Raw genomic sequence first — 26,026 nt, forward strand, 5'->3', positions numbered from 1 at the left:
CCCCTAGTTTGTGACTTTTCATGATTGATTGGTTATTTTTAGGAATGAGGAAGCTCAGTTCCATGTTTGACTTCTTAAATAAAATGACAAACAATAATATTTGGGGTGTTTATATTTTTCATAGAAAGATTTTAAAGTAATATTTTCCAATTAATAAATTGAAACCTTGCTTACATAACATTCTTCAAACAGCAAAACTTTTTATAACAGGGATATATCTAGGCACTCTTCCAAACACAATTACATACATAACATGTGACCTAATGATCACTACTTACTACCCCCGTCTCCTTTTCTTAGACCACATTGTTTTTTATTTTTTTTGTATTTTAATAACCTCATGGTCCTTGTGTGTACATATACAGATAAGGAAAATCTCCTAGTCCATCTCTTTTTCATCATGGTGTTATGCTTACTAATTCCCACTTCTTAAACTAAATACCTTGTTATCAACTTTATCCACTCTTGTATATAATCACCACATTCTTAACCTGTTAATACTCCCATCTTTCTGGGTAATCCATGTAAATTACCATCTTATTTTATTCCTTGTCAGATATCCAACTTCAAAAACTTATTAATAAATATATATTTTTTTCTTTTTGTCTTTTTGCCTTTTCTAGGGCTGCTCCCGTGGCATATGGAGGTTCCCAGGCTAGGGGTCTAATCAGAGCTGCAGCAGCCACCGGCCTACACCAGAGCCACAGCAATGCAGGATCCAAGCCGCGTCTGTGACCTACACCACAGCTCACGGCAATGCTGGATCGTTAACCCACTGAGCATGGCCAGGGATTGAACCTGCAATCTCATGGTTCCTAGTTGTGTTCGTTAACCACTGCGCCATAACAGGAACTCCAAAAACTTATTAACAAATCTTGCTTCAATACTAACCTTAATTTGGGAGGAGTTCTGGATAATGATATCTCTCAGCTGCTGGGAAGAACTGAAAACAACTAAAAGTACCATGATTACCCTTCCCTTAGTCACAGAATGTATGGAAGGGATAAATATTTAGTAGTATAGTTTCTTTTTCCCCTATGATGATGGAAAAAAGAGATCACTGAATCAATATAGTGAAGTAATTAGGAACAAAGTCTCTCCAATTAAACCACTGGGTTCATATCCTGGCTCAACCACTTAATTCTACCACCCTGAGTCGCTTTCCTTTTCCTTAGTTTCTTCATCTACAGAGTGAGAATAATTACAGGAGTCAATTTTTGTGAGAATGAAATGAGAAAATATATGTAAAAAACTTAATAGTGTCTAGAACAAGTATGTTCAGCAAATGCTAGTTGTTATCATTAAAATTAAATTGCTTAACCCTGAAATTCCATTTCCTGTGTGAGAAAAGGTCACACATGAGCTTAAGAAAACATAGTCAGACTGTTCACTGCAGCACTATTTGTAATAAAACAATGGAAATGAATTAAGGGTCAAGGAAACTATGGTGAATCCATTCTCTGAAATATTACGAGTGCTTTAATAAACAGAGATAGTCTAATCTACATGTGCTAACCTGTGACTCCAAGAGATAATGTTACATTCTTCTTTAAAAAAGAAGAACTGAAGAACAACACATATAAGATAGCATTTACTTTAAAAACAAAGCAGGAGATCCTTGGTGGTTCAGTGGGTTAAGGATCCAGCATTGTCAGCTCAGGTTGCTTCCTCTGGTATAGGTTCAGTCCCTGGCCCCAGAACTTCAGCATGCCACAGGTATGGCAAAAAAAAAAAAAAAAGTTTAAAGGAAAAGCAAAACGATATGTTTATGTATATGCACACATACACGTAAATACAAAGGAAGAATGTCTGAAAGGTCTGAAAAAATATATATCAAACTAATAACAGTGTTTGCCTATAAAAAAGCAACGGGATTATAGGCATGGAAGGAAAACATTAGTTTTATAATTGTTTGATGTTTTTGTTAAACAATGCAATGTATACATATTGACAAAAATTTAATTAACAATCAAGCTAGATCAATTATACTGCAAAAAATATTAAATTAAAAAAAATAAGCTAAGAGAAGAAGAATTTTATTTGAGCCAAATTAAGGGTTATAAACCAAGAGACAGTCTTCCAGAAAGCTCAGAGAACTGCTCCCCTGGTCAGGAGTTAAGAGATTCAGTTAGACAAAGAGTTATGTATCATATTCACAAGTTAACATTAGACATGAAGTTCATCAGAAGTGTTTGATCAGGTGTGCATATCACACAGAATAAGCATTTAGGTCATTGTCATTCCCTGCATGGGATAGAAAAAGAAATATTCATCTTAAAATTACAATGCTGGGGGAGTTTCCACTGTGGCACAGCAGAAACAAATCCTTGGCCTTGCTCAGTGGGTTAAGGATATGGTGTTACCATGAGCTGTGGTGTAGGTCACAGACACAGCTCATATCTAGCTGTGGCTGTGGCACAGGCTGGCAGCTGCAGCTCTGATTCTACCCCTAGCCTTGCAACCTCCATATGCCATGGGTACGGCCCTAAAACAAAAGAAAAATTAACAATGCTGGTGTCTGAAGAATGGAACCATTCTTCTCAAAGACTGATTATATCCTTCTGATTGAGGAGGTATGGTTAATGTGTAATGCAGATGCACACTGCACACTGGGAAAGGCCCATCCCAAATGGGGGTGTGCTGGTGTGTGTCATGCGTGTTTCAATTATGACTTAGTTGGGTTGTCCTGCCATAGAGAAATTTATGCTTTTTCCTCATCATATATATTAATTATAAAATGAAGAATAAGTTTATTTTAGGTCTTATTCTCTTCCTGAATAGTTCAGCCCTAGAGCTACTAGAGGAACAGAGAAAGTAGCATCCACAGCAGAGGAGCTGCAGTAGCCCAAAGCAGGGTGTCAGAACCAGAAAAGAATGAGGAGATTGTCCACATAGAAGGGTTGCCCTGTGTGGAGTGTCAGAGCCCAAGAGGATAAGAAGTGTTTCCACATATGGGGGTGGTCTAGAGCCTGGTGTGGAAATAAGAAACGAGTGAGGGGCTCAAGTCAGAGCTCCAAGAGGAAGACCATGGAGAGGGGTAGACTGGTGTGGGGTCCAAGCCTAAGTACGGTGAACAGTATGGCCACGCACAGGGCAACTGATGAGGGCACAGAAGAGCGGGAGATGGTGAGGGTGACATAGGGTGAAGAATCAACAAGCGTGGTTCTGTGCGGGGAGCCAGGGCCTGAGCTTGCCAGAAAGGAGGCCACACACAATGACATGGTGGTATGGAATGTCTGAGCACAAGCAGGGAACGGAGGGTGCCCCTGTGGAGGGGGACCTGAAGCAGGGTAAAGTGAACACAGGGAAGGTATCTGGCATGGGGTGTCAGCCCAGGGAGAGTGAGGAGAGCTTTTATGGGATGAGAGCCCCTATGTGGTGGTAAGCTAGGCAGCAGCCTGACTCAAAGTATCAGAAGCCAAGTGTGGGGAAGGGGCAGCTGAGGAGATGAAGATGGGTTACATATGGGTCGACTGATTCAAGTAAATATATTAAGGATAATAGGAGCCTAGTTTCTCTCAGGGAAGAGCTACAAATACAAAAGGAAAAAAACAAAACTGAACTCTACAGTGTTAGACTGGAATTAGAGGTATTAGTGTGAACTAGTGACTTATTCATAGACACTAAATAAACATAGATGTATAAGTGGGAATATATGTGTGTGTGTGTGTTATGTGTATGGGTGTGTGATTTATATACACTTTGTATACCCCCTTGCTCTGCCCGATTAGAGGCAGAGGCTCAAATGGTGATACCCCAAACGGCAATGAACACACTGGCTTCTAAGTATCAGTCTCCCCTTAAAGAAGCCAAGACTCCTTGGAGAAATGGCTGAGGCAGGGAAAGCTTGTAACATCTTGTGCAAAAAGCAAGGAAATGCTCAAACAATGCTGGGAACACTCAAAAGGACACCAAAACCAGCTTGATGAGGTTCCCATTGGCCAAACTTGGGACAATTTGAGCAGCAATATAAATGATAGCAATGGATTATAATTCATTGATTAAAATAAGAAACCATGAGGTCACACTGATATAAGCAAATAACTGAATAGATTTGGTAAGGACCAGTATATATACAAAGTTTCAAAGTAGCTTACCACTAAACATTATTATTATTATTATTATTTTTTTTTTTTTTTTTTTTGCCATTTCTTGGGCTGCTCTTGCGGCATATGGAGGTTCCCAGGCTAGGCGTCGAATTGGAGCTGTAGCCGCTGGCCTACACCAGAGCCACAACAACTCGGGATTGAGCCTCATCTGCAACCCACACCACAGCTCATGGCAATGCCGGATCCCTAACCTACTGAGCAAGGCCAGGGATCAAACGGACAACCTCATGGTTAGTAGTCAGATTCGCTAACCACTGAGCCATGACAGGAACTCCCTATCACTAAACATTATTACAAAGGAAAATAGACTAACTTTACAGTAAAGTATGGCAGACACCACCTTATTCAAGTGATCAAAGAGATTATCACCAATAATGACAGAAATGAAATCATGTACCATGTGATAGTATGCAATGGAAAGAACAGTTATATCTGCCAAAATTGCATAACCTAGACTCAATCACAAGAAAATATCAGGAATCCCCGTCGTGGCTCAGCAGAAACGAATTTGATTAGTATCCATGAGTACATAGGTTTGATTCCTGGCCTCACTCAGTAGGTTAAGAATCTGGCATTGCCATGAGCTGTGGTGTAGGTGGCAGACAGGGCTTGGATCCTGTGTTGCTGTGGCTGTGGTGTAGGCTGGCAGCTGCAGCTCTGCTTCAACCCCAAGCCTGGGAACTTCCATATGCCATGAGTGCAGCCCTAAAAAGACTAAAAAGAAAAAGAAAATATTAAACACAATTGAGAGAGATCCTACAAAATAACTGGCCTGTAATCTTTAGAAATGTCAATGGCACAAAAGACCAGGAAAAACTAAGAGGCTCATCTAGAATAAGGATAAAGAGCATGACAACTAAACATAATATTTATTTCTGAACTGGTTATTGGGATAACCAAGGAAACTTAAGGGGGTTTGAGGATTGAGCAGTGATAATGATCACTTTAATTTCTTAAATTTCATGGTCATATTGAGGTTATACAGGAGACTGTCTTTGTTGGAAACATTCTGTGATGTCTAGGGTGATGAGGCTTCAGAGTGACAACTTATTCTTAAATAGTTCAAAGGAGGAAAGGTCTTTGTACAGAACCTGGAAGTGTTCTGTAGGGATAAGATTGTTTAATAATAAAACTGAAAGTGCATGTGAAAGAACCCCCACAAGATTAAAAAGTATCACTACAATGACTCAAGTTCGTGTTTCTCTCCCCACCCACCACAGCTCTCTTTTCTCTTTCATTTCCTTCCTTCTCTTCTCCCTTTCTTCCTTCTTCTCCTTCATTCCCTTCCATACTTTCCTTTTTTTTTCTCTCCATCCCTTATTTCTTTTTCTTTCTCAGCACTATGCTTCTAATGTCACATACAGAGCCCTTATCAATTTTCCAGGTGGTAGAGAAAAATTCTTCCTACCAAGAAATGATGGATATGTAGGTGGATGATGAAATTGACCACAGTTAAGAAAACTGCTACTCTAAAAAAGATCACAATGATTGTGTTTACTTATACATTACCAAATCTTCTCAACAGAAACGTTGGTTTTTATTAGTTGCTATAGTGTAGCTATTAAGAATTTAGAAATAATGAAGTATTTTGGTATTAGGGTATTTAGAAATAATATTTTGCTCGTGCTTAACCTACTTACCTCTTATAATGAAGATATGAAGAATATAGGAGAAAAGCTCTATAAACCATAAACTACAAAAAAGTGTTAGCAGTCATTTAAAGTTAATCACTACTTAGAGTTCCCATCCATGAGGATGCAAGTTTGATCCCTGGCCTCGCTCAGTGGGTTAAGGATCTGGTGTTGCCGTGAGCTGTGGTGTTAGTTGCAGACACTGCTTGGATCTGGCATTGCTGTGGTTGCGGTATAGGCCAGGAGTTGTAGCTCCAATTTGACCCCTAGCCTAGGAAACTCCATATGCCTTGGGTGCGGCTCTAAAAAAACAAACAAACAAAAAAAGACAAAAAAATAATAATAATAAACTTAATCACTACAAAGTAAGTATACAGAAATCTAGTATTGCACACAATGTGTATTTATTAGATATTCCTAACTTTAAGAAGAAGTGCCTATATGTCCAATTCTGTTGATCAGTATGATGTAGATTTTCCAGATTACGTAACAAGGCAAAGGTAGAAATGTTTTTTACCTTTTCACCCTCTGTAACGATCTGGATGGCATTTGGGATGAGTCGAGCAGTTTTCTCCTTGGTCATGAAGGTTATGTTCTTTAAAGCAATAGAAATCTAAACACACAAAAAAGAATGAAAAATTGCTAAACAGATTTCTCAGAGACATAAACAACACAAAACACCAAGTATTACATCAATCTATTCCAGAATATTCAGGGGAAAAACCTGAAAGAGTTAATAAAGCACATGCTTGCATTCTCTGAGAAAAACACAGTAAACAGATATTCTTCCCTTTAGATTTCCTCCATCAACTCCTATACCTAATATTACGATAAAGTGTGAAAAGACACATGGGTGTTTGTGTTCCACATTAACATGCAACACAAATACACAAACAAAAATCATACTGTCTGTCACATAAGACATGATTTTTGGCAGCCAAATGGAGGTATGTTCATGCTTTTTTCAATATGAAATCTCTCTTCCTAACCATATTAAATATGTACAATTGGAGCTCAAAGTATTAAGAAAAATATATTACACACTTGCACCACACAGAGAAATATTTAGATATATACAAGTATAAATATATGCAAACTTACTTTGAAATCTTAAGTGCATTGTTTTTAGAACTGTATTCATTTCTATCTATGCAATTATTTGCATCAGCAAATCAAATAAAAATATATCTTACTGTAGTTTCCCATCTGAAGATGTTGCTATAGAAACATAGCCAGTTTTCTGAAAGGTATAGTCGTCCCTGAAGCAAAATGTCCCTCTGAAGAGCACAAGCATAATCTAGATACACAAAAAATAAGGAAGAGATTATTCACACAAAAAAATGTGAATGTGGTAACTTCACAAATCTTATACTACTTTAACACATGAGAAGTCATCACTTTGTTCATAAGTTCATTTATTCATTCACTTATTCATATACTTTGGGCACCATACACCAGATATTTTGCTAGTCACTTGGTCTCCCAGAAATAGACCTTGCCCTTATGGAGCACTGTCTAGAGAAGGCATATAGTAAATAAGTAAGTACATAAATAAGTATAACAAGGAGTTCCCACTGTGGCACAGTGGGTTAAGAATCTGACTACAGTGGCTTGGGTTGCTGCAGAGGCTCAAGTTTGATCCCCAGCCCAGTGTAGTGTGTTAAGGATCCAGCATTGCTATAGCTGCAACACAGGTCACAGCTGCAGCTCAGATTTAAATCCCTGGCCCAGGAACTTCCACATGCTGCAGATGTGGCAAAAAAAAAAAAAAAAAAAAAACATACACACACACACACACATATATATATAAAATCAAAGTGTGGAGAAAGCTGAGAGAATATAAGGGGTATGCAGGTATGGGGGAATGGGGCAGGGAGAGTATATTTGGAAAAGTTTTCCAGAAAAAGTAATTTTTAAACTGAGACCTAAAGATCAATAAAGGGTCAGCTGGACCATGAGGGAATGGCATGTGCAAACATCCCATAGTAGAAAAAAACAGCACCTTTGAGCAACTATACAGAGATAGCTCTCTCGCTAGAGAAGCTAGATCATATAAGGTGACACAGGCCATGGCAGACTGCGGACTTTACGAAAAGCCATCAATGAGGTTTAAGTTGAAGGGACGTGATCAGATGTATATCATTAAAGACCACTTTATTCACACTGTGAAAATGGATTCAGATAAATCACTTGGAAACCCAGGGGGAAACTGACTGTGACTCAGCCCAGGAGGGGACAGTACTAGAGAAAGAAGTAGCTAGATTCAGAGATATTTAAGGGGTAGTACTGATGAGGAACTGGTAATGATTTAGATGTTGGATGAGGGTTAGGGAAGGAGCAAGGATGACTAAAAATTACATACATTTTAAGTTTAGTTTCAAATTTGATCCTCTCTACCTTAGCACTAAAGTCCAGCAAAATCAAGAGTGCTCTGATAAATGCCACTGCCTACCAACAAATTAATACCATGCCTCTAAGACCTGGCTCTGTGGCTAATGTAAATAGCATTGCTAAATTATTAATAGTAGAAGATATAAAGAGCTGCTGTGAGGAGATTTAATTTAACTTATAAATTTTAAAGCTATATAAAGTGATTAGCAATTTTAAGAAAAAATTATTGAGGTTATGAACCTCAAAATATTTAAATTTGGTCATGTTAAATTTCTAAGCCAACACTAAAAATTGAAAAAGGAATTCAGTCTTTCACAAAGCTTCCTTCAGCACAACAATACTGAGATGTCATCAAACAAAAAAATCCTAGTAAATAATTAAGCAGATTAAGTTACTTATTTACTAGCATGCTGCTCTAAAACCGGAACTGGGCTAAAGGTCACCTTGAGGTATCATGAAATTTTGACCTAAACCACTGGGACATTTCATTAATTTGATGCTTCTCAAACATCAGATCAGAAATACCTGGAAGATTTATTAGAACACATATTGTTAGCCCCCTCTTCCCCTGATTCCTGATTAAATATGTCTGTGCTGGGGAGAGTCTGCATGTCTAGAAAGGTTTTAGGTGATGCCAACATTGCTAGTTTCTGGACCATACTTGGAGAACCACTGCACTATTTTACATTAACTATAATGAAAGCTATAATAACCAACTAGATCATTTAAACTGAAGACTATTTGATATAGATTAACATATTTTCCCCCAAGGTTTTTAAAAAAACATTCTCCCTAAAACAGGTATGTTTTACTATAATAAACTTAGACATTACTAAAGGTTCATTGTTTGTAAAATGGCCTCCTAGTAATATGTCCCAGGCAAGAAATGGAAAAATTTTTTTCTGAAAAGCAAAGGGATTTTACTTTTTTTCGGGAGGGGGGCCAATTTCCCTACTGATAAACAAACAGGTACCACATCGATACCCAGCACTACAGAAGGCAATGTTCTACCTGTCTTGGATCAGATTAACAATCTGATTCATTAAGAATTAAATAAGAAAATAATGTTTGTCAAAAACTGTTTTTTTTGACTTTATAACTTTATAGTTGGTTATTGGAAAGTTAGAATAAAATTAAGGAAATTAACCAAGCAACATAGGTCACTTTGATGAATGTATTAACAGCAACTTACTAGTTATTACATGATCAATTTCAGCACAACTGAATGGCTCCACCTCTTAAATAAGATCTATTTTACTAACTATAACAAGGGAAATACATACAAAGTGTTATGGGAACATAGATGGGGTACATCAGCACCATATGCTTCTGGAGTAAGCATGCATAATAAGTAGTATATTACATATTTAAATGAACAAAATGTCCTACTCAATTTTACAGAAGAATTTAGGCATTTCTACATAAGGGAGATGATGATGAATTAAGAGAATGTGTTTTTAAACTATCATGTCAGAAAATACACATTCCAAAGCATTTTTTTCTAGCAGCAATCATCAATCATCTTTGGAATAGATGTTGATACTGCTTATGAAAGACTCTTTGGAACATTTTTAGGATTGCTTTCAGTTTTAGTACTTAAACTACAAAAGATAACCACTCTCAGTTTTTATTTATTTATTTATTTATTTTTGTCTCTTTTTGTTGTTGTTGTTGTTGTTGTTGCTATTTCTTGGGCCGCTCCCGCGGCATATGGAGGTTCCCAGGCTAGGGGTTGAATTGGAGCTGTAGCCACCGGCCTACGCCAGAGCCACAGCAACACGGGATCCAAGCCGCGTCTGCAACCTACACCACAGCTCACGGCAACGCTGGATCGTTAACCCACTGAGCAAGGGCAGGGACCGAACCCGCAACCTCATGGTTCCTAGTCAGATTCGTTAACCACTGCGCCACGACGGGAACTCCACTCTCAGTTTTTAGACTTTACATTGGGTTTGGTTTTTTGGTATTTTTTTTTCTTGTTTGCTTTTTACTTGATAAAATCATAAGAGTAAATGAAATTAGTGAAAAAAAATTAATTTTCTATAGTGAAAAAGGGAAAAAGACTCCCCTTCTCTCTTTTTGAACATTTTCTTTAGAAAACTTGTAAATTCTTTCTCTGTACCTTTGTTAAAAAAGCAAAACAAGCCTCTTGTCAATTTTATAACTTAGGAATGTTTTCTCCAGGACCTGGGAACCATCTCTTTCAAATATAAACATCAAGGAAGATAAGACCCCCATTTCTCAGTTTCTGTGAGGTGGTAGGAGCCTAACTTAGGTGAGCATTTTGCTCCAAGTTGCAAAACTAACTCCTATCATACAGAAGTGAGATTATTTTTCCCTTGGATAAAGCCAGCTAGCTAACACAGTCACCCTAATTACCAGGTGAATATAGGATGAACTGATGAGACATATGGAGCTGTCAAGTCCTCTTACTAGAGGACTAGTTATCGTTTCTCTTTAGAACATGTGTAATGATTATATCTGCCTGCCTGTATAAAAGGGTGGATTTCTTTCTGCCTTCACAAGCTCTTTTGCTGACTGCCTGTGAGGCACACCATATTCCAGTTTAATGCTTATTCAATAATAAAACAAAATATTTTCTCTTTTACTTTTGTAGAATTTTCTAGGTTAGTAGGATATTTTGTTTTTATATTTCCCCAACACAACATTTTCTAGCATGAAAATCTACCTTATTCATTTAATCAGAGAAGTTAAAAATATTTTTAGCAATGAAATCACTGAAAAAAGTATATGTTCTCCCAAGCTAAATATATTCAAAGAGACAAACATATTTAGAAGTATAAGTACCGTTATTTTAGTACAAAATTAGTACAAAGAACTTCTGGTCCAAGTTGACATGTGTTTACTTCCTTTTCTTCTCCAAAATTCCTTTGAAGTGACAGGGAAGATACATAAAAGATATTTAATTCAAACACTGCTGCGAGTGGGTATAAAAACAGGTACTTAGCCAACTACAAGTTATGATAAATTTTTAGAAGACAGAAAGTGGATACGAATGGATAAACCAGTGTGAAGAAAGCCTCAGCTTAAAAAAAATATATAAGAGAAGGTTGAAGTAGAAATAATAGCCATTCTTCCCTATGTCAACCCAGAGAGATTCCACACTCAGAATCAGCAGGTACAGAGAGGGACAGTTAGAAGAGGGACAGATACTGGGGAGTTCTCTATAGCAGAAGTTCACCACTCACCCACAACCTCCAAAACAGGGAAGTTCCCATAGTTTTGTAGCCTCATCATCATTTGCTGTTGTCAGTTATTTTTGTTTTATTTATTTATTTATTTATTTATTTATTTATTTATTTATTTATTTAAGATGGCCTCATCTGCAGCATATGAAAGTTTCTAGGCCAGCTACTAAACTGAGCCACAGCTGCGACCTACACACCGGATCCTTTAACCCACTGTGCCAGCCTGGGGCTCATACCCACTCCTCTGCAGAGGACCTGAGCCACTGCAGTCAGATTCTTAACAAACTGCACCACAGCAAACACCTCATTTTTAATTTTAGCATTGTTATGTATATTGTTTATTTCATTGTTTTTAATTTGCATTTTCCTATGATAAATCATAGTAATTTTTATATGCTTATTTGCCATCCATATATATCCTTTGATAAAGAGTCTGCCCATTTTTTAATTGGGTTGTTTGTGCTGTTACCATTAACTTTTAAGAAGAGTTTCTATTCTGGATGGAAGTATTTGTTTGTTTTTTAACCAGATATGTGATTAACAACTATTTTCTGTTTGTGGACTTGTATTTTCACTCTATAAAATGTGTCTTTTGCATAGGAAAAGATTTTACTTTTGATGAAGTACTGTTTATCAACTCTTTTCTTATATGACTCATGCATTTGGTGTTGCATCTAAGAATTCATCATAAAAAAATAAATAAAAATTCATCATTAAATCCAAGTTTGCGGAGATTTTCTCTGGAACCACCCACATGTTTTCTTCTAGAAACCCTACAGTTTTACATTTTACATTTAGTTCTATGATCCATTTTGAGATAAAATCTATATAAAGTATGAGGTATGCAACAAGGTTTGTTTTCCTGCATTACGTAAATCTAATTGTTCCAGCAGCACGTGTTGAAAAAACTAACTTTTCTCCATTGATTTGCCTTTCAACATTTGTCAAAAATCAGTTCACGATATTTATATGAATTTAACATTTGAGGTTTTTTTCTGTTCCATTTATTTAAATGTCTATCCTGTGGCAAATCTCAGATTGTCTGGACTACTGCAGATTCATAGTAAGTCTTAAAACTGAGTAATGTGTGTCTTTCAATTTTGTTCTTTTTCAGAACTATTTTGGCTACTCTAATTCCATTGCTTTTCCACATAAATTTTAGAATCAGTTTGTTTCCTCTTCTATGAAAAAGCTTTCTGGGATTTTTTACCTGAGAGAATTAAGACCTTAACCATACTGAGTCTTCCAATCTATAAACATTTGTTTAGACTTCTTTTGTCAATGTGTTATGGTTGTCATCATATAGAGTCTGCATAATTGTTAGATTTATACCTAAGTACTTCATTATTGGGAAGTTCTGATGTAAACAGTATTTTTAAATTTTCAATTCCAATTGTTCATTGCTAGTATATATGAATATAATTCTTTCTTTTACCTTTAATTGACCTTCAATCCTGAAACCTTACTAAATTCACTCCTTAAGCCTAAAATTTTTTGTAGATTATCTGAGATTTTCTACACGAGTAATCATGTTTATCAAAAATAAAGTTAGTTTTTTTTTCTTTTCTCCTAATCTATATAGAACATTTTATTCTTTTATTTCCTTTTCAAGTCTATTTCACTTATTGCTTACAACTTCTAGCATCATACTGAGTAGAAGTTATGAGAGAGGATATCTTTGCCTTCTTTCTAATTTCAGGTAGAAGGCATTCACTGTCTCATCATTAAGTATGATGTTAGCTGTATGTTTTTCATAGTTAACTTCTAAGAAGGTTGAAGAGGCTCTATCAAGAATTAGTATGAACAAATTTTAAATTATGTCAAATACTTTCCCTGCATCTATTGAGCTAAGCACATGGTTTTTCACATTTTGTCTAAGATAATAAATTATATTTTTTTTCTTTAGTGTTGAACCAGCCTTGCATTCTTAGAATGAACCTCACTTGATCATAATCCATAATTCCTTTTATAACTTGTTGAATCTCATTTGCTAATATTTTATTTCAACTTTTCATTTCTATGTTCATGACAGATATTTTTTCTTAGAATGTTTCTATCTGGTTTTGGTATTTTGGTAATACTAATCTCATAAAATGAGTTAGGAGGAGTTCCCATCATGGCAAACTCAGTGGAAACGAATCTCACTAGCATCCATGAGGACACAGGTTCAATCCCTGACGTCGCTTAATGGGTTAAGGATACGGTGTTACCATGAGCTGTGGTTTAGGTCACAGACGTGGCTCAGATCTGGCATTGCTGTAGCCATGGCATAGGCTGGCAGCTACAGCTCTGATTCGACCCCTAGCCTGGGAACCTCCATATGCTGTGGGTGCAGCCCTCAAAAGAACAAACAAACAAAAAAAAAAAGAGTTAAGAAATGATCCTTATTTTCTGGAAGGGATAATACTATTTCCTCCATAACTGATTAATAGAATTCACCACTGACACCATCTAGACTAAGTTATTTTTATGGAAGGGTTTTAACTACAAATTCAATTTAATAGGCATAGGGCTATTTGGGCTATATGTTCCTCCTTGTGCAAGGTTTGGTAGTTTGTATTTTTCAAGGAATTAGTCCATTTTATTTAAACTATTGCATTATGGGCATAGAGTTGTTCGCAGTATTTCCTCATTCTTTTAATATTCAAGAGATCCCACTTCCATTCCTGATATTAGCAATATGTGTCATCTATCATTTTCCTTGGTCATCCAGGCTCTCAGTCTACCAATTTTACTGACCTTTTTAGAGAACCAGGTTTGGCTTCACTGATTTTTCTCTATGTTTTTCCATGTTTTCAATTTCATTAACTTATGCTCAAATGTTTAACATTTCTTTCCCTTCATTTGATTTAGGTTTGATTTCTTCTTCTTTTATAGATTATTAGACATAAGCTTAGGTTACTTATTTTACTTCATTTTTATTTTTTAATATATTCATTTAACACTATACATTTCCTCTATATACTTACTTTAGATCAATTCCACAAATTGTTATTTTCTTTTAGTTCAACTGTATTTCACACTGTTAACCTATTCTGATTCTTGTAACTCTTTGCACCCTGGAATATTGTGATACTTCTTTCTTCTGGATCTTCACATATTATTTGACCTTTCCTTCATCTGAAAGCATTATATACAAAAGTAATAGTTTTTTGAAGCTTTAAATTTATAGAACCAACCTAATTAATCAAATTCTATTGTGACCAATTCAATATATTAATGATGTTATCCACCTAAAAGCATTTTTCATGTCTCAATTAAAATAACTTTTAGTAAATGCTTAAAAAGAAGGCAGTTGTAGTTTGGAAGTCATCTGTGAATAAACTTGCATGAAAAGCACATATTAGATGTTTGCCATGTGTTAGTAAATAAAATTATTTTGCTGAAAAAAATATTGATGTTCATTTACTCACTCATTCCTCTATCCATCAACCATCCATTCAATCACTGAGTATTCATAGGAGTTCTCAGTGTGGAACAGCAGAAACAAACCCGACTAGCATTCATGAGGATGCAGGTTTGATCCCTGGCCCTGTTCAGTGGGTTAAGGATCTGGCGTTGCCATGAGCTATGGTATAGGTCAAAGACATGGCTCAGATCCTGAGTTGCTGCGGCTGTGGTGTAGGCCAGCAGCTCTAGCTCTGATTCAACCCCTAGCCTGGGAACTTCTATATGCCACAGGTGCAGCCCTAGAAAGCAAAAAAAAAAAAAAATCATTGAGTGTAATTTTTTTTTCTTTTTGCCTTTTCTAGGGCCACTCCTGTGGTATGTGGAGGTTCCCAGGCTAGGGGTCTAATTGGAGCTGTAGCCGCCAGCCTACACCACAGCCACAGCAACGCGGGATCCTTAACCCACTGAGCGAGGTCAGGGATCAAACCCTCAACCTCACGGTTCCTAGTCAGATTCGTTAACCACTGAGCCACAACGGGAAATCCCTGAGTATTCATTATTATAAGTCCAATACTGACCCCGGTATCACGGTTACAATAGCAAATAATACAGATAGTGGTTCTGTAAATATATGATAGAGGAAAATGCAAGGCACTTATGGGAGCACATGGTGGAGACACCAATTCAGAGGTGATATTTAAAATACAACACTGGTCACCAACCATAGTGCTGGATCAGAGTTCTATAGGGATCTTTCTATGTCGGATATAAAACCCTTCATAGCTGGATCACAGGAAGACCTTAGGAATCCTAGAAGAGAAACCAAGAGAGTGGAAGTATGAGGGGTCACTTAGGGGGCTAAAGGCAGTGGCTAGTTACCAGCCAATATTTCAGTATTTTAACTACTACTACTGTTACTCTGATGAGTAGTAACTGAATACAAAAGCCGCACCAGCCCAGTAAAATTTACTGTAAAGGCAAATATATATATATAAATATACATAATACATAAATACACATTTTAAAATAATAGACCAAAGATAGCCAGGTATAGAGGAAGGAAAAACAGTTCTAGGCAAAATGAAGTAAAAAAGGCCTGAAAACAAAAGGAAATGACTTTTCTAAAGAAGGTCAACTTCAGAAAGACAAGAGACTGAAGGGAACATAATGAAAGATGAGAGATGGAGTTCCCGTTGTGGCTCAGTGGTTAACGAATCCGACTGGGAACCATGAGGTTGTGGGTTCAATCCCTGGCCTTGCTCAGTGGGTTAAGGATCCAGCGTTGCCGTGAGCTCTGGTGTGGGGGTCGTAGATGCAGCTCGGATCCCACGTTGCTGTGGCTGTGGTGTAGGCCAGCGGCTACAGCTCTGATTAGACCCCTAGCCTGGGAACCTCCATATGCCATGGGATTGGCCCCAGAAGGCACAAAAAGACAAAAAAAAAAAAAAAAAAAGATGAGGGATGAGAGGATATTTCACATATGTGAAAGGCCACATAAATCAAGCAGGTAAGCTTTATTCAAAGGTCACTGTAATATCATCCATGAAAAGTCTTAATTTGATCAGATTTGCATCTTAGAAAAACCACTATGGCTACAGTACCAAACATTATCTTGGCAACTCAAATTCAACATGCCCAAAATTAAAATACCTGTCTTCTTCCCAAATGTTAAGTTATATCTTCCTTTGTACTACTTCTGTACCTTGTTAAAACTGTTCATATGATCCTGAATCATAGTAATCTTATATGTCTGCTCTCCCACCTAACTCCAAGTTCCTCAGAAACAGCATGGTGTCTGGCACATACTGAGTGGTAGTAAATAGTTACTGAACTAAAGAACAATATTTTGGATTTGAAATGACATTGAATTGCTTTTAAAAATGAAAGCTAAGGAGTTTCCACTGTGGTATAGCAGATTAAAAATCCAACTGCAGTGGCTCAGGTTTCTGTGGAGGTATGGGTTCAATCCTCAGCCCAGTGCACTGGGTTAAAGGATCCAGCATTACCACACTTGCAGCATAGGTCACAGCTGCAGCTTGGATTCAATCCCTGGCCCAGAAATTTCCATATGCTGCAGAAGTGGCCATTAAGAAATTTTAACAAAGAAAGTTTAAATTAAATTTTGGATTCTCTGTTTCAAAAGACAGTGATCTAACATATGGTTAAATCTAAGAACTTAAAAGCCATTTTTACAGAATGATCCCAATTACATATTCTAATTTTTATAGATATATGTGTTGTTGACATTATTTCTTTTTTTTTTTTTTTGTCTTTTTTTTTGTCTTTTGTCTTTTTTTTTGTTGTTGTTGTTGTTGTTGTTATTGTTGCTATTTCTTGGGCTGCTCCCGTGGCATATGGAGATTCCCAGGCTAGGGGTTGAATCGGAGCTGTAGCCACCGGCCTACGCCAGAGCCACAGCAACTCGGGATCCGAGCCGCGTCTGCAACCTACACCACAGCTCACGGCAACGCCGGATCGTTAACCCACTGAGCAAGGGCAGGGATCGAACCCGCAACCTCATGGTTCCTAGTCGGATTCGTTAACCACTGCGCCACGACGGGAACTCCTACATTATTTCTGAATAATACAATTATAGGTAGTTTTAGATTTCTACTTTGTACATGTTTGTATTTTCCAAATTTTATACAATGAATAAGTTCTAACACTGAGTAAATAATACAAAAATGTAAATTTTTGAAAGCAATATACATAATGAAGGACATCCAGAAAGACATCTACAAAGTATTAACCAAAATTATATATTGGTGGTAGGCTCACCAATGATTTTTAATTTTTTCTTTATACTTTTCTGTATGGTTTCAATGCTTTATAGCAAGTATATATAACTGTATTACGAGATTAACTTCTTTTAAGAAAGCAATGATGAGTATAAAATGTTTTATAAAGGTATCCATGACAGGTATTTGATTTCAAGTGACAAACGGGCAAGACACATTTGCAACATACATGAAAAATATCTAATTTTTAACATCTAACAAGCTATTACAAACCAAGAAAAAGACAAATAACCACTAGAAAAATGAAAAAAGTTTATGAAGAGAAAGGTTCACAGTAAAAGAAATACAAATGATTCATAGATGTTCAACCTCTCTAATGATTAAAGAGCTGTCCATTTAAATACAACTTCTACCTAACATATTTTGCTAAAGCCAAGTTCCTGAGGTGTGGCACCACGGGTACTTACATACACCGTTGTTGAGAATGAAAGCTGCTTTAGCCTTTTTGGAGGATAACCTGGCAGTACTGTAAATCTTTTATTTATTTATTTTGATTTTGATTTTTTCACCACACCCAGGGCATAAGAAAGTTCCCAAGCCAGGGTCTGAACCCTGTCACAGCAGCAACCAGAACCACTGCAGTAACAATCCCAGATCCTTAACCTACTGAGCCATAAGAGAATTCCAGTGTAAACATTTTAAATGCTCATTGCCTTCTTGTCACAATTCCACTTCATGGAATTTTTCTACAACGCATGTGGCACATATGTGCCAAAACAAAATGTACAAGAAGGTTTAATGTAACATTATCAGTAACAGTAAAAGACAGGAAACAATCAAAATGTCAATCTATAGGGGATTTATTAAATTATGGTACAAAATTCACTCAGTTGACTGCTTGGCAGCCATTAAAAGAATGCAATGGATCCATAAGTAACACTAATAGAGAAAGCTCTGAACAAGATTAAAAACAGTAAGCACAGCATGCCCCATTTAAGTTCTGTGAGGAATATACGTATATTCACTTTGACAGGCATACAGAAAATCTCTGGACATATACATAAGAAAATGCTAAAAGTGGTTATCACCCAGGAAGAAGGTTAGAGTGGTCTTGGTTGGAAGGACCCTTCGCTTTTCACCGTATGCTCTTTTATCATTAGACTGTATTAATTTCCAGTCTTTTTAAAAGTTGTTTTAATTCACTGTTACAATATTCAAAGAACTGAACTGAACTCTCTAGAAATTCAGTTACATTGAATTGAATATTGACCAATAGCACCAGAAATCGTAGAGATTTCCATGGCTAAATAGTTTAAATGAAATATATACTAAAACTAAAACCTAGATCTGCATTTTGATGGTAAAGAATTTATATTATGGTAAAGAATTTATATTATGCATATATCAAAATATAAAGCACTTTTGAAAAGTACTATGATTAAATTTTTCCTCTTAAGTCCTATTTCCAAAAATCTACCTTAGAGACTAGATGAATAACAAAAAGACCTAGAAAATGTTATAAAATTTGTTCTGTTAAGGAGTAACTTTTTTGAGGAAAGGTAATATATACTGAACATCGACTTAAATTTTCCCAAAAAAAACCATATGAAACAAGTACCAGAAGAAACTAACAAATCATTTCCTCTTAGGTCTACTTTCTTAGTGAGTATAAGCTGAGCCTTAAATAACATGAGTTTAAACTGTGTGGGTCTACTTCTATGTGGATTATTTTTAATACTTGTACTCAAGTACTACACAATCTGTGGTTGGTTGAATCTATAGATGCAGAACTGGGGAAACAGAGGAACGGCAGATGCGAGGGCTGACTATAAGTCATATGTGGATTTTTGACTGTGCAGTCAGCACTTCTAACCCCTGCAGGGTTTAAGGGTCAACTGTACTTCATATTTCAGAAATCAATCCCCCCTGAATTATACCTTAGTCTTACATTGACTAATTACAGATGATGAGATGCTGCTTATCTTGAAAAATAGTTTCTGTTGAGCATAAAGGCCTTCACTCATCAGTTCTATTTTGATGAGGCAGTAAAACTTTTTTTGTAACTTTTTTTACCTGCTATCAGCTTCTCTGTATCAGGTAGATGTGTGAACTGTTTTTTATACTCTTCATTCCTATCTTTATAGGTGGAACTTGAAATCTGCAACAACAAAAAGATTTTCTGTTTAATTATAATCTTAAATGAACGGAATTGTAGTGTCCTCGTGGGGCAGAGGAAACGAATCTGACTAGGAACCATGAGGTTTCGGGTTCGATTCCTGGCCTCACTCAGTGGGTTAAGGATCTGGCATTGCCGTGAGCTGCAGTGTAGGTCGCAGACGTGGCTCAGATCTGGTGTTGCTGTGGCTCTGGTGTGGGCTGGCGGCTACAGCTCTGATTAGACCCCTAGCCTGGGAATCTCCATATGCCACAGGAGAGGCCCTAAAAAGACAAAAAAGAAAAAAAATGGACTTTAAAATCATATACTTTTATGCAGTATTTTATGTCTTCATATGAAAAACCACATAAATAAACATTTCAGAAAGATCAAAAGGAAGCAAAAGATGCTTCCAGTATGATAGGGTGAGGAGTCTGGCAAAACTCTTCTCTAAAATCAAATACATAAATCAACTATAATAGAAAAAATTAAAAATAAAAATCATTTTTAAAAATTAAAATAAAATAAATTTTTATATAAAATATAAAATAAAATAAAATAAACTGTCAAAAACAATCATCTCAAATGACTGGAAACCCACTAAGCCCATAACAACAAATTGAGAAGTATTTCTTCAAGAAAATCAGCTGAACCTGGGTCTGAACATTAAAAGTTTGTAGCACTGTTTCCTGGGCCTGTTCCCATTACTCTTCCTCCCCAACCAGTTAAGTTGGTACAGCAGTTCTAGGAAGGTGGAATAGGCCATGAAAACTAGCAGTTATGCTGATAAAGAGGGTCTGAGTTGATTCAGAGTGAAAAACATAAAACCTCTTCCAGGAGCTCCCAGTGTAGCTCAGCAGAAACAAATTTGACTAGCATCTATGAGGTTGTAGGTTCGATCCATGGTCTCACTCAGTGGGTTAAGGATCCAGCATTGCCATGAGCTGTGGTGTAGGTCAAAGATGTGGCCTGGATCCCGAGTTGCTGTGGCTATGCTGTAGGCCAGCAGCTATAGCTCCAATTCCACCCCTAGCCTGGGAACTTCCATATGCTACAAGTGCGGCCCTAAAAAAAAAGAAAAAAGAAAAAGAAAAAAAAAAAAAAGGAAGAAAACCTCCCCCAGAAGTAAAAGGAAAAATTCTGAAGCTATCCAACTGAGTTTGAGGTTGAAGTCCCAATAAGGATAAGAAACAAGCAGACTGTCAGATTAGCAGGAGGCTTAACAGAGATCTTGGAGAAGAGACAGCCATAGATGAAAATGATAACTCTCCATGTGCTCTCAGATAAACAGAGACATATGCACAGAGATTGGAGAAATCCACACATTCTCCACACATTCGTGGATGGAGATACAAAAAGTCTCAGACAAACTTGAAAAGGACCTGAACTTTGAATACATTACCCAATCTACACACAGATATGCTAACAGAATGGAAAAGCTTTACTGGTTCTCTGTATTTTAGCACAATTTCTGACCACTCATTGGCTGATATAAGGACTAGTACAAGAAAACAACCTTAAAAATCAAACAATAGCAGTAACAATAAGTTAAGCAAAGGCATTCACTTCCACATACCACAAAACAAACATATTTCACAGATTCACTCTAGGCAAGTTACTAAAAAATCAGCAATGACAAGCTTTGTGGGCAGGAAGGAAGGAATGAGAATCCACAGCTGCTATAATATATTATTTAAATTGTCTAATTTTCAAAAAACTTATGAAAGATGAAAATAGGAAAATGTGACTCATACTAAGAAAAGAAAAAAGCAAGCAATAGAGTCTTTCATAGTTTTCAGATATTGGATTTAGCAAAGACATCAAAGCAATTATTAAAAATATTTTCAGAGAACTAATGAGAACAATGCTTAAAGAATTATGGAAAAGTATGACAACAATGATTCGACAGGTGAAGAATCTCAACAAATAGATTTTTTTAATTAAAAAAGAGAAAACGGTCATTCTAGAGGTGAAAACTATAATCACCAAAATAAACTAGAGGGGTTCAACAGAAGATTCAAAATGGCAGAGAACGAATCAGTGAGCTAAAGATAATTAAAACTTACCCTATTTGAAGAACAGAAACAAAAAAAGTTCAAAGAAAATGAACAAGAAACTCAGAGACCTGTGTGAAAACACTAAGTGAATCAAAATACATGGGAGTAATGGGAGTATCGGAAGGAAAAGGTAAGAACTTCCCATCGTGGCTCACCAGTAACAAACCCAAGTAGTATCCATGAGGATGCAGGTTTGATCCCTGGCCTCACTCAATGGGTTAATGACTCGGCATTGCCATCATGAACTACAGCATAGGTCACAGAGGTGGCTCAGATCTGGTGTTGCTGTGGCTGTGGTGTAGGCAGGCAGCTGCAGCTCCAATCGAACCCCTAGCCTGGGAATATCATATGCCAAAGATGCAGCGATAAAAAGAAAAAAGAAGAAGAAGGAAAAGTGAGACAGAAAAACATATGAGTAAACAATGGTCACAATTTTCAGTCTGATGAAAAAAATGTATAAATCAAAGAAGCTCAATGAACCCCAAATAGGATAAAAAAAAAAAAGAAATTCACACTTAGACATATCATGGTTAAATTGTTGAAAAACAAAGAACTTTAAAGTAGCAAGAGAAAAAGGATTCATTACATAAAAGTGAAAAACAGTCTGAGTAATGCCTATTTTCTCATCATAAAAAATGGACAACAGATCTACCTACAAAATACTAAATGAATTTTTGGAGTTCCCATCATGGCTCAGTGGAAACAAATCTGACTAGTATCCATGAGGACACAGGTTTGATCCCTGGCCTCGCTCAGCGGGTTAAGGATTCAGTTGCCATGAGCTGTGGTGTAGTTCACAGACATGGCTCAGATCTGGTGTGGCTGTGGCTGTGGTGTAGGCCAGCAGCAACAGCTCCAATTTGACCCCTAGCCTGGGAACTTCCATATGCCAAGGATGTGGCCCTTAAAAAAAAAAAAAAAAAAAGACCAGAAAAAAAAAGTAAAATGGATCTACAAAAATGACAGAAAATAGAAATGAAAGGATAAGAGTCTGAGGACACAGTGAGAAGGGTCTAACATATATCTGAAGTCCTAGGAGAAGAGAGAGAATGCAGTAGGTATAATATATACAAGCAATAATGGCTACTAACCTTCCAAATGTGATGAAACACAGCAAATGTTCAAGAAGCCCAACAAATCCTAAGCAATATCAACATATAGAGAGCAATACTATGTCAAAGGACATGGGTTGCGTTCATCAACCAGAATGGCATAAGGAGTGCTGTAAAGAATTGTGCAAGTTGGAGTTCCAGTCGTGGCTCAGTGGTTAACGAATCTGACTAGGAACCACAAGGTTGCAAGTTCGATCCCTGGCCTTGCTTAGTGGGTTAGGGATCCGGCGTTGCCGTGAGCTGTGGTGCAGATTGCAGACACGGCTCGGATCTCCATGTTGCTGTGGCTTTGGCGTTAGGCCGGTGGCTACAGCTTCGACTGGACCCCTAGCCTGGGAATCTCCATATGCCACGGGAGCGGCCCAAGAAATGGCAAAAAGACAAAAAGACAAAAAGACAAAAAAAAAAAAAAAAGATAAAGAATTGTGCAAGTCAAAAATAAGTATACACATGATCTTGCTGAGTACTTTAAAAAAAATGACTCAGAGGACATGTATACAGAAAACTACCTCTTGGAGTTCCAGTCGTGGTGCAGATGAATCAAATCCAACTGGGAACCATGAAGTTGAAGGTTCAATCCCTGGCCTCACTCAGTGGGTTAAGTATTTGGCATTGTCATGAGCTGTGGTGTAGATCACAGAGGTGGCTCAGATCTGGTGAAACTGTGGCTATGGTGTAGGCCAGCAGCTGTAGCTCTGATTAGACTCCTAGCCTGGGAACCTCCATAAGCCATGGGTGCAGCCCTAAAAAGACAGGAAAAAAAAAAAAAAAAACCTACACGAACTGCCTCTAAGCAAAAATCCTACAGGTGAGAATCTATCAGTGTCACCTGAGAAACATCCCACTAAAAAATACCATTGATGCTTCTGTGAATGTGTCATGAATTCTCCTAAACCAGAGAAAGTGAGAGACTGCCCCATACACGACTGTGCATATGTGGTTGTAGACAACAAAACAATCCATCTTCTTCACCATTCATTTAAAAAAACAAAATTAATTTTCTATTTTATAAGTCAACCTAAGCCTTGAGAAGAACAAGATTAGGCAATAATTAGTGTTCATAAAAATGACATGTTTCATCAAGGTTAATCTAATTTTAGAAATGTTTCCACTAAAATGAAGATTTCACATTTGTTCTAAACTAAAATTACATGATGAGGATAAAGTACAATGAGATAAGTATATACTCTTCTATACCACAGCTAGGAATGTAAATTGATACATTAAAAAAAAAAAAAGTTGGTGGAGTTCCCCTTGCAGCTCAGCAAAATGAACCCAACTAGTATCCATGAGGATGCGGGTTCAAACCTGGCCTCACTAAGTGGGTTAAGGATCTGGCGTTGCTGTGAGCAGTGCTGTAGGTTGCAGATGCAGCTCGGATCCCACATTTCTGTGGCTGTGGTATAGGCTGGCAGCTGCAGCTCTGATTCAACCCCTAGCCCAGGAACTTCCACATGCCGTGGGCACAGCTATAAAAAACAAAAAAACAAACAAACCAAAAAATCAAGTTGCCAATATCAAAAGAAAACACACAGGCTTTAATCAAATAATCCCACTTAGGGTAATCTATGATAAAGAAATAAAACTTTGGACAGAGATTTTATTTTAAAATGCTCATTGCAGAGTTACCATTGTGGCTCAGGGGAAATGAACCCAACTACTATACATGAGGTTCTATCCCTGGCCTCACTCAGTGGGTTAAGGATCCAGCATTGCCATGAGCTGGGGTATAAGTCATAGACACACCTCAGATCCTACATTGCTATGGCTGTGGTGTAGGCCAGCAGCTATAGCTCCAATATGACCCCTAGCCTGGGAAATTCCATATGCCCACGGGGGCTGCCCTAAAAGGCAAATAATAATAATATTATTACTATAAATAAAACGCTCACTGCAATGCCTATGCTAAAAATCTGAGAACAATCTAAATGTCTAGAAAAAAGAGACGACAAATTTTGAAACATTTATATGACGGTACACAACACTTTCAGTAAAGCTCAAGATCCTAAAGATCTTTAATGATCTAAGGAAAAGATCAATATACTAAAAGAAAAGAAAGGAAGGGAGAGAAGGAGTAAGAGAGAGAGGGAGGGGGAAAAGAAGGAAGGAATTTAAGTGCATGTAGATATACTGATTACAATTATGCCAAAGAAAATTCATACAAATACACAGGAAAAAAAAAATGAAGGAAATATCTCAAAATAGTTTTTTTTCTGGTTGATAATAAAACAAGTAATTTTACTATTTTTTGTATACTTTTCTATTTCCAAATCTTAAAAAAATCCTAAAATTTATAAAAATTGAAATCATATAAAAAATTCATTAGTTTTCAATTGTACACTTTGAAAACTGATTATAATTTATTCAAAATTATTTCATTCTACTTTATACTAAAGGCAATTTTCCCATTTTAGAAATAAAGCATTTAGTCTTTCCCCATTTTAAAAATATTGAGGCATAAATGACATTGTATAAATTTAAGGTACACAATGTGTTGATTTGATACATTTATATATTGCAATATGACCACCACCATAGCATTATCTAATATCTCCATCATGTCCCATAATTATCATTTCTTTTTCATGGTGAGAACATTTAATATATAGTTTCTTAGCAACTTTCAGTATATAATATAGTATTATTAACTGTACAATTAAAATCTGTATAATTATAATCACAATACTGTGCATCAGATCTCCAGAACTCCTCATCTCCTAACTATAAGTTGTACCCTTTGACCAATACCTCCTCAAGTTCTCTCATTCTTTAACCTCTTGTAACCACCATTCTACTCTCTGTTTCCACAAGTTCAGCTTTTTTCAGATTCCACATAAAGAAATATCATAACAGTATTTATCTTTCTCTGACTTACCCAACTTAACATAATGCTCTCAAGAAGACAAGTTTATTTTTTAATATTTTAAGTATCTGTCCTTAAAGGTCCCAAGTTCCTCCTTCTCTGAAATCACTTAAAAAACAAACAAACAAACCAATCTTCTCACTCTAAGTAATTTCAATACTTTTGGCACATGTTTATACATGTGAATACAGTAAAATTCAATCAATAAACCAGAATTTTTCAGTCTAAAAATCCTATTGGCATCTAGCTCATCAAAATGATCTGGAGAGCTTCAGTAATTAGTATCTGTGGGACATTCCATAACCTCACAATCAGATTTTTAAAAACAGTTTTGACAGTAGACTGGAATAAGAGAAACTGAAAAAACTTAA

General features: G+C 36.7%; 1 protein-coding gene across 5 annotated transcripts in view; it reads right to left on the bottom strand.

Annotated features, from left to right (window-relative positions):
- GRAMD1C (GRAM domain containing 1C) overlaps positions 1-26,026 on the bottom strand; it is a 108,048-nt gene that overhangs the window by 61,495 nt on the left and 20,527 nt on the right. For 2 of the 5 annotated variants that reach the window (XM_003132665.6, XM_005670210.3), the window contains exons 3-5: positions 19,542-19,626; positions 6,934-7,037; positions 6,258-6,353 (exon numbers count right to left, since the gene is read on the bottom strand). In XM_003132665.6, coding sequence (XP_003132713.3) covers positions 6,258-6,353; positions 6,934-7,037; positions 19,542-19,626 — 285 coding nt within the window. Of the gene's footprint in view, positions 1-6,257; positions 6,354-6,933; positions 7,038-14,309; positions 14,461-19,541; positions 19,752-26,026 lie in introns of those variants that run through there. The other 3 variants (XM_021070351.1, XM_021070350.1, XM_013982428.2) reach the window with 3 other exon arrangements.

The sequence above is a fragment of the Sus scrofa genome, chromosome 13 (genome assembly GCF_000003025.6).
Source record: "Sus scrofa isolate TJ Tabasco breed Duroc chromosome 13, Sscrofa11.1, whole genome shotgun sequence".
In the NCBI taxonomy this organism is placed as follows: Eukaryota; Metazoa; Chordata; class Mammalia; order Artiodactyla; family Suidae; genus Sus; species Sus scrofa.